General features: G+C 45.7%; 1 protein-coding gene across 2 annotated transcripts in view; it reads right to left on the bottom strand.

The window, feature by feature from the left end:
- AKAP12 (A-kinase anchoring protein 12) overlaps nt 1–14,063 on the bottom strand; it is a 29,772-nt gene extending 15,709 nt beyond the window's left edge. Inside the window, exons 1-2 of one of the 2 annotated variants that reach the window (XM_033054934.2) lie at nt 13,926–14,063; nt 4,540–4,726 (exon numbers count right to left, since the gene is read on the bottom strand). In XM_033054934.2, coding sequence (XP_032910825.1) covers nt 4,540–4,726; nt 13,926–14,063 — 325 coding nt within the window. Of the gene's footprint in view, nt 1–1,737; nt 1,856–4,539; nt 4,727–13,925 lie in introns of those variants that run through there. The other variant, XM_033054935.2, reaches the window with a different exon arrangement.
- Between the last annotated feature and the right edge of the window lie 623 nt (nt 14,064–14,686).

Below are 14,686 nucleotides of genomic sequence, written 5' to 3' on the forward strand. Positions count from 1 at the left end.
ATTTGAGGGGAAAAAAAATTAATGACTCCATTAGCAACAAAGATGGGATAAGCAACACAGGCCAGTAAATGCTAGGACATTTTTGAGAACCCCTAATGATTAATGAACAATGAAGAGCAGATTGAAAAATTTTTCTTTATCAAAACGACCACATAAAGACTAATGTAAACATCAAAAACTCACCACAAAGGAGATGAAGCTGCATCTGCATTAATTAGACACATGACAGCTTAATACACTCCTTCATACCAATAAGCAGAGGTCCTCTGTCCCTTCCAAGAAATGGTAACACATACTTCAAGCTAAATGCAGTTCTTGCAAAATGTACTACAGAAGCAGCTGTGCTGCAGTGAAAATCCAAGGTTCTTCCACAGGAATTATTAAATAAGGAAAACCTCAAATGATCAAAACTGTGCAAACCTATAAAGACATTGCTTTTGAAAAACAGTTTAACCTTTAATTGCTAACAATAAAAGGAAATAAAAAAAATAGAGAACCCTTGAGGAAAAAGACTCAGCATGTGATAAGCTCATTAAACATCGAGTTTAATGAAAACCCTATTGTAAACAGCAGTAGGATATCTCCTCCACTACTCACTGATTCAAATCACGTACAGTCCTCCCCAGGGCCCGCTCCAAATGGAGCCGCACTTCCACAGGCTTTGTTGTCCATATGTATTGTAAAGTTAAAGTATTTTGCATGAATAAACCCCCCCTATTTGTTGAATTCATTCACTGGCTCTAGCAAACAACATTAAAAGAGAGTAATAATTAATACAATGAAATAAAGATTTCCTAGATAGCTAGAGCCATACATCATCAATCTGAGAGAAATTCCGATGCAAATTAGCTATCTTTAAGGAAAAAGAAAAAAAAAACCACCACAAAAAACCCCGGGGTTTGTTTATTTAAACTTCATAATAGCACTTTGTCTCTCAGAGAAAGACACAAACCCAGTAGTGTGATAATTTTTTTTTCTTAGTTTTTTCTTTTAATTCTTTACTCTCCCAAAACTCATCTTTTCAGAAAGCCCAACTAGTTTACGGTGTTACCTCTCTGCTTCAGCGGCTTGTGTGCTAATTCCTCCCGTGAGATGTGCGGAGTTCAGCGCGCACAGCACCGGGTTTTTGGTACTGCAGGCTGGGATCCCGCTGCCTCCCATACACACACACATCCTTGCCACGGTGCTAATGTCCTCCGAATTTTGCTTCGTTAAGATAAAACAGCAATAGAGTAACAGCTTCATTTCTCTCGTGCAAATATTTTTCAACATACAAACGATGCCAATTTCCGTATTTCCTCCAATTTCACCAAGGTGAGCTCTGAAGGCATTTTACTGCCTTATTGTTTGATTGATGCGAAATAGCACCATCAGCGCGGTCACTACCTTTTCTTTCTATTCCCCAATTTCAGATACCAGGTCATAGCCCCGTCCCGCAGAACACCCAGTTAGCACCTCCACATTCATAAAGCCTCGTATCACGGGCACCACACCGATTGAGGCGATACGACACTTCCTGAAGCTCCAGCAAGCTTGGCTTGGAAGCGGTTCTCACCGAGATAAAAGCACTTAAGGCAGGCAGACCTTTTAACTCCTGTCGCCCTGCCAGGAACGCAGAGTGGCTAATCCCGGGGGCTCGGCGCTCCGAGGCTCTCCGGCAGCGCCGCAGCCCCGGGACCGCCGAGCCCGGGCAGCAAACCGCGCGTGCCGGCACCCGGCAGTGCCACACTGCCTTACCCGCCATGGTCACTGTCCCCAGCATGGCTGAAGCCACAGCGGCACCACGAAACCCGCTCCGAGGTTCCTCCCAGGGCCGCGGGGCAGCCCCAGCCGACGGCAGCGAGAGGGAGGCGGCCGGGCGGCAGCGGCGCTTCCACCCTCGGCACCCGCTGGCGGCACGGAGGCACGGCTGCCGGAGAGGCTGCCTGATGGAAGTCCGCCTGTCGGAGGGCTGCGCTCTCCCCCGAGCCCCACGGCCGCTCCCCCCGTCCCGGACAGCCCCGCGCCCCGCCCGGGACCGCCCCCCGCCCGCCCGGCTCTTCCCACCGCAGGCCGGCACAAGCGTGGTGCCTCACAGGGTCCCCGTCTCGGAGCTGCCGCTTCCAGCCCTCATCTCCTCTGCCCCGGCTGCCGCCCTCGAACCAGGTGCCTGCTTCAGTTCCCGCTGCCGTAATACCTTCCCCACGCAGCTTCCCACAAAGCATCCACACGCAATCTCAAGAGATGCTGCTTAAAAACCTCACGGATTTTGTCCCTCCTAAACAAAACTATACAAAACGCTTCTGTGTTTATTTCAGTTTTCCACACTGAAATATTTGCTCCTTTGCCTGTTACTGTGGAGTTGGTTTGGGTTTTTTTGTTCTGTCTTCATTTGTCTGGAGGGTTTTTTTAATTAGAATTCTTTGCAACCTATTACTTATAAATTGCCTCAAATTCTCTTTCAAGAGTTTTATAAACAAGTTACTCCAGATACTTGTAGTATAATAATTTAATGCTCCTTCTGATAGTGAAAAAGGGATGTAGTATTATAAAATAAAATGTAAAGGCTCAGTATCTAATACAGACGTCAAATTATGATGATGAGAACCAACCAACCCAAAAAAATCTTTAATCATAAACACTCCTTCACTGTAGGCAAACTTGTATTGTTTCAGTGCTTGGTGCCACAACACTTCTGAGTTTAGACTCGCAAGCAAGGTGAAATAAACAATAAAGGGAGAACATGAAGTGGAGCACTAAAATGGAACATTTTTCTATGTGGAAAGATTTCTCTGCAAGAAGCAACTAAGAGATACCTCTTCTCTTTATTCAACTGCCTAAGGACAGATGGGGTAGACCAGACTCTAAGGTCCAGAGGAGAGGACACAAACAAACAGAAAACTTTTACTTGAAGAACTCTTTCCAGTGCTCAACTGGGCAAGTTTTATTTGTCTCTACAGATGATGCCATTTTCAGCTATTATTACCAGCAAATACATGCTGCATCTCACTTCAAGAGCAAACACAGAACTGTTTCCCCTTTCACATAAATAATGCTACCATGTAGACTTGGCTCCACTGACAACAGTGACAAAATGACAAGTTTTTGTCTTACAAGACAGGATTACAATAGGAATATCAGACAACCACAGCAGAGATGATTCTCAAGGTTTTTCAGGAAGTCTACTCAAATCCGAATTCCTAATGCTGTGTATGTTCATGTCATGCTGTGCAAGTGGTTACACATAATTACCTGCACTCAGAGGGAGCTTCTCACCTCTTCATTACATATCCTAGGAATGTGATTTCTGTACAACTGAAACTACAACCCAAGATTATTCAAAAATAATTATAATCTTTGACTATTAACTTGAAATTCATGCCCTTTTAACAGCCTGATCCAGAAGCTGAATACCAACATGAGTTCTTCTGACACTGCTTAAGGTATTTTCTCTTTCTTTATGACTTTGTTTAGCAAGTATCCTCCCCCCATCCCTGTCAATTTAAGAGTAAAATTTTAGAGAAGCCGAGTTTCATAAAAAAAAGGTGCAAAAGCTCAGGATAAAAATATGGTAGCCTTCTATTGAGATAAAAGCATTATGGCAATTAATCTAAAGATGTGATGAAAAATTGCTTTTACCAGGATTCAAACCCTAGAGTACACCAAAGGTTACACAAACGCCTTAGCTACTCTACAGCGTGATGCTGAAGATACTGCATCATCTACCCTTCTCCCTTCCCCATCCCTTCCCTGCTCTCCACCACCAGCATTAGATGCCTGTCCTGGCTGAAAACCAGCCCTCTCTCTTGCCATCCTGCCAAAGAAGCCAGCAGGCAGCAGGACTGCTGAAGCAGATCTCTCAATGCATGCCTGTCAACAGGAACAGAGGGAAGCTACAAGAGGCTGGTGAGAGCAGGAAAGGTGGGCTGCCAGATCACACAGGAGAAAGAACAGCACATTCCTGACTGTGCAGCAAGGCAAGGGAGATGTTCCCAAAACAGAACATACTGGGATGCCTATGATGAGAAAGGTTTTGTGGTCCAAATGCAAATCTGATTAAAAGCTGTAGGAAAGGGAACGTTAATCAAGGTAAAACCAATGGATTAACAGACTGCCCCTTCCTAGGAGTTCAAAATAATTTATTATTATCACTAATGAATTAACATAAAAGGATTTCTGCTTTATGAAGGAAGGGACAGGCATATGCAGCAGGAATTAACATTGAGTGGAAACTGAGCTGCTCCTAACAGGATGGTCAGGAGATGGGCAGCAGACAAGCAGAGGCACTCAGAGCTGAGAGTGAACTCTAAGGGGGAACAGATGGGCACCTCCACCACTGACACCAACACCTTCAGTCCAGAAGCCACTGGTGATCTGAACTCTCTTCTACAGAGAAAACATCTCCCCCAAACAGTGCTCTAGAAGTTCTTGAGCAACAACAGATCACTTGAGTAATACCTGTTCAGTAGCAGACAGTGAGTTGAGCCCCATTTCTACTTCTCATCCCATTTAGCACACAGGCCTTTATGATACATCCACTGAACACATGTTTTCACTCACCTTCTGTTCCAGCAGACTCCGTTTGCTCTCCGGATGGTTCTTGGAGTGGTGAAGCCGCCTCTGACTGCTGCCCATCCAGTTCTTTAGATGCTGTAGCAGCTCCCAGCTGTAGCTGTTCCTGTGGTGAAGCATCGTGCTTCACATTGTCTTCACTAACATCAGGTACTGGTAAACTTGCATTTAAAGCCTGCGTGGTCAAGTATTGATTGAAGGATGGCAGCAGGGAAAGACAAAGAGAGAAGGAAAGAAAAAGAAAACATCAGTATTAGGCTGGATTACCCCCCAGCCCACACAGAACAGTCTTTCATTCTCATTTTGAATATATACATGCAAGCAATTTTAACTTTACTAAATAAAAGTACTTCTGTGAGGAAGAAAAACCAAAATATATAACTAGGACTATTTACCTTTCTGCTCTCCCACATGAAATACACAGAAGAAGCAGGTCTTACAGACAATGGCCTATAACCTTGAAATTGGTTTCTTCCATGAAGGAAAACTCCAGGATAAGGTGAATCTAGCTGATGGAAAGAAATTCTCCATTCAAAGTGTTTGGCACAACTGCTCTGATGTATGAATGAATACTCTCTACAATACAGCCTTTGGTATTGCTCCTCTACTGATGTGCTTATATTAGCATCATCAACAATACAACTACAAAGAAATGTAACTATTCAGGACAGAAAGAAGAATACATATGGATATCCCATGAGGAAATGCAGTGAAATGGATTAAAACTAGAATTTTTGGACCTCTTATTAGGCAGAAGCTATTCTTACAGCACAAAAGAGCTCTGCAATTCTTTGGGACTCTGCCCTTCAGCATTTGAAATATTTTTTCTAGATTTGCTAATATGTGCAAAAAGAAGAATCTGTTTTTTAGCTTCCACACTTTAGATACATTTTAATTATTTTGAGAAATTGTATTGGCTTGCTCTATAAGAAGAAATATACTTTCACAAGCATTTTTTTAAAGTATGGAATGTATTCTGGTCATTATAAGATACTTAATTACCCTTTAATTTATTGATTACCTTTTATTTAATGAACTAGCTCTCCAACCGATTCTATTACCTTCCAACAGAAGCCATTTCAACTAATTAACCATTATTCCTGAAGCGAAGGTTTGAAGCTCCTCTGGTGGAACAGCAAACCTTAATTAAATATTGTCTTACCACTTGTCTGTACTCCCAAAATACTGCCACTGAAGCCCTGTTAATTACTCAAAGGTATCACAGATACATTACACTGAAAGATGGGATCTAACAAACACACACCTGAAGCACCAAACTGGGATCAGGAAGACACCACATTCCTGACAATTCTCTTCCAAACCTCCCCCACATAAATCTTCAGAATGGGGAAATCTATTTATTTATTTTTATTAGTAATTAGCCTGCTGCAACAGAATTTCAAGTCAAGAGACAAATCAAGAGTGCCAGGAAAAGGGCTTTCCTCTTAATCATCAGACTCTTTTCACACACTGGGTGAGAAATGGGAGAAGCGCCCTACCCCACTTCCACAAGCAACCAAGTGTGTGCATTCAGCCTCCAAATTTTCAGTTCAGAAGCCCTTAATTAAGCCAAATTGTTTCCACCCGGAGTTGCTGTGCTCCTCAAAGCTGCCTTTCACAGCCACATAATCCACCTCACAAAAAAGGATCCTATTCTGCTTCACTGCCAATACCACAGATGGAATAATTTGGCTTCACAGTTTTCACATGCTGAGACCAGATATTAAATGGAAGAAATATGGAATGGCTCAACACTCAGATTACATTCCTGCTTCTCACATCATCCTTCCCATAAATCTAAAACACGGGAACTCAGGAGGGATAAAGTCACCACACTACTGAACAAAGGCACGTAAAGCCTGGGAAGCTCCTCTGCAGTTGCACACAGTATTAGGTGAATGGCAGTAACTGATTAAAGACAAACAAGAAAAATCAAATGTAGAAAACAACAACCTAATTCTGAAAGGGCTTTAAGATTCTTCAGTACAAATTTAGTCAAGGACAATTACTATTTTTTTAATATTAAGTTTTACTGATTCATTCTTGAAAGAAACTGTGAATCCTGCAAACAGAAGAACAACCTTAACTCAACTAGCTCTCGGGGAACTTGGCTATCTGAAGAAAAAGCCAAGGATGACTATTGCAAGATGACACTTTCAGAATTAGCACCAACAATTCTTTCAAGCCACAAGAAAGGCAACAGCACTGAATATTTCAGCATTCCTTAGTTATTCAAAGACTTCTCTGCCTTTCTCTCCAAACCTCCCCCTGGACAACATACCATTTTAAAGCTAGTTCAATGTATAGACACAGTCAACCATTTGCCTAACATGCACCAGCGGACTCTGCAAAGAACCAGAGTACAAAGGTACTTGGTACCTCAACGCAGCACACCTTGTCTCCTTTCTAAACTGAGCACAGACTGTTATGATAAAATATTAACAATGGTAGTACTTACTATTACCCCAGCTCTGAATTTATTCTGCAGTGCATTCAGGAAAACAGTGGCTTTATATAATCCTAAAGATCAGACCAAGATTCAGAAGTCACTGTGTCTAGCAGACAACTCTTTGGATCTGTTAAATCTGCAATACCTTCCAGTATGAAAAACAGAATTAAATATAAAACATCACTAAATGAAAGACTATAAGCAGTTTTTACAACCTGCCAGTATAATTATAATCCCTGTTCACTCTGTACATAAATTCAGTTTTGGAAGCAGGATCCATCAGTCACATCTGAGTAAAAAATGTAAATACGTGGAAAACCTCAGTATTTTCAAATCTGACCAGACCTGCAGTATAATCCTACCTTCCTACCCCAGTCTCTTGCGAAGAAGTTTGATGTGATTCTTGGCCTTGCAAAGGCAAACTTAGATTTTCACATCAAGTGTTCTGCTTTAAATAACTGAATAATCAAAACTAATAAAACAATAGCACTTCTTCCAAATTAAAATGTGTGCAAAGGAGAAGAAACCTTTGGGCAGTTTGTAAAGTCAAAGGAGACATAACAGCATCACTAGTTTAAAAAAAGAAAAAAAGTTTTGTGTTCTAAAAAAAGTTGCTCAGGCTCTTTTTATGAGGGTCAGTGCAGTCTGTCCCACTGCATTAGTCCTCAAAAGAAACTAATTTCAGTTTTCCTTCACATTAACTGCTTCATTTCTCTGAAGGGATCTAAACTGCACTTTAGTCCAATTACATCTAATTTGGTGAGCACTGTTCTTAGTTCCATTGAGAATAGTTGTAAAGCTCAGACAAATACATCAGAGTTCAGAGAGATGGGTGAAAAAATTTTAAAAGACAAAAATTAACGGCATTAGAAATCTCTCTGTTCATCTTTTTTCATTTATCTGCAAGTAATGAGACATTACATTAGACAGATTTACCAACATTTCTCAGTTTTTTGTGGCACACATTCATTACACTCCTTTGATTATTAATTTATGAATGTGTCGTCTCAAACATGGGAGAAACCAAGGAGAACTGGTTATCCAGTTCACTGATCTTTCAGCTTCTCCATTCCCAAAACAAAGGGCTATTAGCAAAGCAACACTCCAGTTTGTGTCACTCCTTTACTATACATCTTGGATGTATTTTTTTAATATTTGCTTCAGATTCACCACGAAGATGGAAGCATAGGGCAGACACCCAGCTGATGAGACTGAAATGCACAGAGCTTGTTGCCCACATCACTCTAAACAAGAGCAGCTTCTGCTCCATCTTGCATCCAGCAGTGGGTCCAACTGTTAGACCCCATTAAAAGCACACAAAGTTGAAAATGGATAAATTAACATGACAAGTTGCATGAGATGTGGATGAACTGCAGGTCCTGATCTCACTGTACGTAATGGACACTTCCTTCAGGCACCGTTCCTGAGGGGTTTGAAGCACCCAGCCTCTTCCCCCACCAGTGCTCACCATCATTCCCAACATTCCTTGTTCCAGACCCAAATCATTCCGGGGATTCCTCACACCAGGCCCAAACGTACCAGAGTTAATTTTGCCTCGTTCTGTTAATCCTGCTACACTGATTCTACACTAGATTACTAAAATAGCCAGATCCAGCTGTCTGAACAACTGAGCAAACTAACATAATGGTCTCTAATATTTTTCCTAAAGTTTGATTTTGAAACTCTGGGAAAAACTGTTGGTGTGTTCAGGGAGTCTGCTCTTAGCACATGCTGCTTCATTAAAAAGAACTTCAAATACCAACACTTGGGAAAATAAAAGAAATAGGATCATTCCAACTCTTTGTTCACAGCAGTTCGTCTTGTTTTGCATTAGCTAAACATTAGAGATCTGTGGGACACTGCAGGTCCCAGGTGAAGAAAACACAAGGCCCTTCCTCTGTAAGGCACATAACAGCACACTTAATTTCATCACCTTATTTCTGTCTCCTGCAGACAAAGACAAGAACTTTCTCCTCACCTTTCATTTCATCCACCCTCTTCTCTCCCAGTTTTCAGCCTGACTTGGCTGTGACACCTCCTTATGGATGACTACCCTCGAAATCCAAATGGACAAAACATCGAAACACCAAAAAGTTTCTACACCCAGTTCATCTCTGCGATCTTTTTGCAACCTGTGAAAGAAGCACTACGCCCAGTCTGAAGCCTGGTCCAAACTGAGCTCCTTCCCAGATCTCACACCTTTCTTTCAGACACCACCTTATGGAAGCATTTCGCAGGTACAGCTCACCCAGGCTCTAAGGACCAGTCAGAACACGGGCTGAGCACAAAGCACGTTCCCCTCCTCTCAGCAACCACACCCAGGTTTGCATTTCCCACCTGGAGGACTTTCAAAGTCCCGACGCTTCTCTTTGCATCTCTTTAGCCTCTACCACATCAAACACAAGCTAATTGCCTCGGCTTTCTAAGTGCCCGGCCACTCCCTTTACCACCTCCCTCTTATCTCCTATATGATTAGGGGTTATTTCACGCTTTTGGTGCCGCTATGACACCAATTTCAATTGCGCATTTTTTCAATTACACATTTTTATGCTTCCACCCCATCCACTCCACAGACATGGCCAGCCCTCCAAACCTTACCACTGAAAGTTACCACTTACCACTGAATTGCACCAGTCTCTTCCTCCTTGGAAGATGAGTATCTAATGGGAATCAGGATCCGCTGAACCAGGGGAACCCTGCAGCCTCAGACCAAACGTCTCCAACTGGGGCTCCCAAAGACACAGTCTAGGGACTTCCCTTGAATAAGCTTAGTTTCACCACTGCCAACGTAGTGTTTTCAGGCTGACTCAGCTCCCTCACCAGAACGCAGTTGTTTAAACAGCAGATGTAAGTCTGCCCCAGCTGTTATTTGTCAGGCACTCGGACAATAAGACACTGACATCTCAGCTGGTAACCTCTTTAGAAGAGACAGGTCCAAATATTTACTGTCTAGCACACACTTGCTCTCATTACAACACAGGTAACGTAATCAAGTTACTACTCAGAAATGGGAACCATCCCGAAAACACTGTTTGAATGACTAGCTGCTCAAGTGGGGGCCCTTGCATGCCAGCAAGCCAGGAATCCACCACACCACATTTTCAAGCCATCAATCCCCATTAAAATACTATCTGACAAACCTAGATTTTGGTACAAGAATACCTTATTAGCATACCCGTATTTTTCCAAATTCTCTCTCTGGAAGTTTCCCTACACTGTTTCAGGTAGCTGTTCCAACAAAGCTTGGCTCCTTCCACAGGGCCACAAAAAGAAACCTGTATTAAAGCTGGCACCTCGAACTTCTAGATAAAAGTGGCGCATGTGCGATTGTCATGGCTCTCTGCAATGCTGTAGGATGACACAGCTATCCTGGCGTTGCCCACATGGCTTGAAGCTACATTCTGCCCCATGGGAGGCCACCATGCTGGAATTTTTTCTCTATCTCCAATGCTTAGCATCAAAATTGGAAGTTGGGTGAGATCCACATCACTGCTATGAAAGAGAGGGTGCTCACAAAAATGGAGATGCCCAAACCAATCCAGTCACATGCTGCCACCAACAGAAGTGTCACACAGCTTCTTGTCCAGCTTTGGACACAAGATCCTGCCTGCTCCCCTGTACCTGCAGCTTCTGCTGAGTCCCAGAAGCCAAGACATCTCGCTCCATCAGTGGAGAATGACCTTGCCAAAGAACTGGAAGAGTTTTCCAGGGGCTTAGCACCTTGAACAAGCTCACACAGTGCCAGATGCAATAAAGGACAAGCTGCAGGTGCTCTGGGGAGGAGGCAGGAGCACATGAACCACCTCACCAGACATCTCAATGGCTTTTGTCAGTTCATGACAGCAAAGAATTGTCTGGACTTCTTCAACACCAAAAATACCTTGCTCCTACTTCTAGAAGCACTACTGAAATCTGGTAAATCCTTCTCAGGCCAAGTTTCAGGCCTCCGTGCTGCTCAGGACAGTCTGCCCATGAGGTTTCAGTAAGTTTTCACCAGCTCACTGCTATGAACAGGTGTGGTTTTTTTTTCATTTCCCCTCCTGTCCTGCTGGAAATGCTTCCGTTTTCCCGGCTCTTGGTCTCACCTCCACAATGTAGGAGTCAAATGAAATCACAAGCAGATCAGGAAAATGGTCCAGCAAGAATAAATTTCAGTCTCCTGAAGGGTTAGTGAATTTAACCCGCTTACAGAAACGCAAGGTTAGGACACAACACACCCAAGTGAGACTGTGCCAACTGAGGCAAAACAAGGAAGCAAAGGAGGGGGAAAAGAGCACTGCTGCTCAAACAGCAAGGAGGTAACTCCACCACAAAAATCAGTCTCCTGTTGTTGTAGTCTGTAAGAACCATACCCTGTGCCTCGGTTTCAACAGGACCTTGGGTGTCAATTCACAGATCTGACTAATTCAGTTCAGGCAGCTGAATGGATTAGTACCACCAGGATCTCTCACACTTCTCTGCAGAGGTGTCTATGCAAGATAAGGAGCAGCTCCTACACAGCCAGAGTTCAAGTTTTGTCTGCTACAGTAAAGAAATCCACCCGTTTGAGTCCTAGTACTGAAGTAGGCTGGAAACTCTGGAGCTGCTTTCTATGGAACCAGGAACAACTGAGAAGATGGGGCCAACAGCTGAGACACTCTCATGAGCCCACATTTAACCTGTAAAAGCCAGTACCCAAAGGCCACTAAATACCCCTTGCTCTGTAGACCAAGTGCTTCCCAGTGTCCCTGGGCTGTAGAAGTGAGCAACACCAAAAACCATACTCTCCCTTTCAGTAACCAGGACACCCAAAAGCTGGTATCTGGCCAAAGAGTCACGTGTGAATAACAAAACAGCTTAATGACTATAAATTCGTTCCTTTCTAGAAGGCAAAGAGGTTTTCAGCTTGTAAAAAATGCAACTACGTCATGAAAGAAATTTAATTAAATCTTCCCAAGGATTTCACATCACAAAAGAAAGCACAATTTCTCTGAGATTTTATAGCCTGTATAAGACTAGTTGCTTAGACAGTTTATTTGTAATTGCCTTGCCAAGGCTCACTCAAGCTGGATTCCACTGAGGTCAGTTTCCAAAGTTTTTCTTCTAAAAGGGTTGTAATACGTATTTTAATTCGGAAAACAAGAAAGAAGACCACCCTACAAAAGATTCCCATTGTATCTTTCACAAACAAATTAGCTGCCAGATTTCTCCAGGGGCATTGCAAGACCTGGTAATTTTCAAATTCAAAGAGCTGGAAGGAATAATGATGAAAAACTGTGTCACAAATCTGCATGAAGTTACTTTAGTAAGACAGACTAAATGAAACACCAAAAAAAGTACAACTAAAGTTCATTAAAACTTATTTTTCTTTTTATGTAATGTAATGGAAGGCAAAACCAGCTGTTTTAGGAGAACAGCAGTAATACAACTTCTTACAGCAGCAAAATGGCAATAGAACTTCCCCAATTTTAAACAATTCTACTTGAATAATCAGGCAAAAATCTACTAGTAAACATTTTCCCTAAAGCTTAGAAGACATAAAACACAATATTAATACTCTGTACTTGAGAACTGTATTAATGTGATTCTCTTTTTTAAGAGGGTCTTAGTTCCCATGACTGGATAAACACAGTCATGAATATTACATCCCTTCTTCAAAGTCGCATTATCTTAAATTTTAAACAACTGCAATAGCCAAATGCTTGCCCGTTATAAATTCCCTCTTTTCTGACCATCAGCATCTGAATTCTAAAATTGCCCAACACAACTGCTAAATATTTTGTTAACCAACACCAATCCCTAAAGCTTATTTGGTTAAAAAGAAAATAAAATAAATCTTAGTTAATTTAAAGTTCATTCTCAATGTGGTTTTCAAATCTGTCAAAACACGCACAAGGAGGTCTAGTGGCAGCCAGGAACTATGGGAAATTCAACTTGAAAGTTAAATCTGAACCACAAGGTCAAAGAAACAAAGTCATAACCGGTTCTCAAGCTCTAATACACCCACGCATCAGTCACAGAAACTTCGGAGTATCCCTGCTCCTAGCACCCAAACTCTGAAGAGCTCGAAGAAGGGGATCTCGGTAGAACGTGGTATTATTTCACCCCTCACAAACTCCCCAAAGCCACGCTATGTAAACACACAGATGCACATAACCTCCCTTTCAGTCCCAAAATCCCCTAAACGCGCCTATTCCAGGGGGATAAATGGGTTCATTCATAATCTATTTTTAAACGCCAGACATGCTTTAAAAGAATTTCTTTCAATTCTTCAACGTCTTTATTTTAAATCACACATACCTAGAGCTCCTTCGCTCCCCACGGGCTGGGAGTTCGGGAGTCCCTCCCCCTTGCCCCCTATGCGGTACGGCAGCGGGCCGCACCAAAACCCCGGCTCCAGCCCCCGCCGCCCCTTCCCCGCGGCGGCGGCTCAGGTGAGCCCGGGCCCGGGGGTGCGGCACGGGGCGGGAAAGGGGGCACAGCGCGGCTGGCGCCCAGCCCAAGGCACCGCCGAGCCGCCCGCCCGGCCGCGCCCCGACGCGCCTCCCACCTGCTCCCTCGGGAGGGGAGAGGATGGAGCGGGGGGGCTGCGCAGAGCCGCGGCGATCCGGCCGCAGGACCGCAGTCAGGAGGCTGCTTGGCGCAAACCTCGCCGCGGGTGGGTGCGGCTCCTCTCGCCCCGGCCGCACACAAAAGCGGCGGCGCCCCCGCGGCCGCCCTCGCCCCCCGCCCCAACGCTGCTGCCGCCGGCGGGAGTTTTATGACTGCGGCGCCGGCCGTGGCGCAGTCCCGGCCCCGCCGCGCCCCGGCTCCGCGCCCGGCCCGGCGGGTGCCCAGCGCTGCGGCAGGTGGCCGCAGCCGCGGCGGGAAAGTTTCCCCGGCCCGGGGGCGCGGCGGGAGCCGCCGCCCCGCGTTCCCCCCCGCCTCCCCGCCGCCCCTGCCTTACCTTGGCGGGCTCCGCCGGCGGCTGGGGCTCCGCCGCGTCTTCTGCCGGCAGCGGCTCCGGGGGGGTGCTGGGGGTCTCGGCGGTGGCCCCGGCCCCGTCCTGCGGGGCGGCCGGCTCGGTGGAGCTGCCGGCGCCCATGGCGCTGCCCCGGCCGTGCGGAGCCGCGGGCGGGGGCTGGCGGTGGGCGGCGGTGGCTGCAAAGCCGGGAATGAAGGATCCCGGCTCTCCTCAAACTCCTTTAGGGCGCGAGAAGGGGGAAATTAAAAAAACAAAAAATGGGGAAAGGGAAAAAAAAAACGCGAGCGAGAGCAGCAAGGAAAATCACCTCCTCCCCTGGTCCCCCCGCCCGCCTGCCTCTTGCTCCATCACATGAGCAAATCCCCGGACACGCCTTGCAGCATCAAACCGGGCTGATAAGGAGCGGCCAAGGGGGGCAGCGCCCTGCCCGCCGCCGCCGCCTCTCCCCGCCCCTCCCGGGCACCGCCGGCGCGGGGGGGACGCGCGGCCCCCGGCCCTCCGCGGTGGCACCGCGGCGCTGACTCAGCGCTTCGGGCCCCTCGCCGCTCTCCCGGGACCGGGACCGGGACCAGCAGCCGCCCGCCCGCACCCTCGGGACTCCGGCCCAGGGGCCGCGCCCCCCGCCCGGCCGTGCTGCCCCTCGCCCCCCGCGGGGCTCCTGCCGCCTCCTGCTCCAGCCCTCAGGCCCGCGCTCCGGACCTCAGCCATGCTGGGCCTGACTGCCTCAGGGAAGGACGTCCAGG

This window comes from Catharus ustulatus, chromosome 3, assembly GCF_009819885.2.
Source record: "Catharus ustulatus isolate bCatUst1 chromosome 3, bCatUst1.pri.v2, whole genome shotgun sequence".
NCBI lineage: Eukaryota > Metazoa > Chordata > Aves > Passeriformes > Turdidae > Catharus > Catharus ustulatus.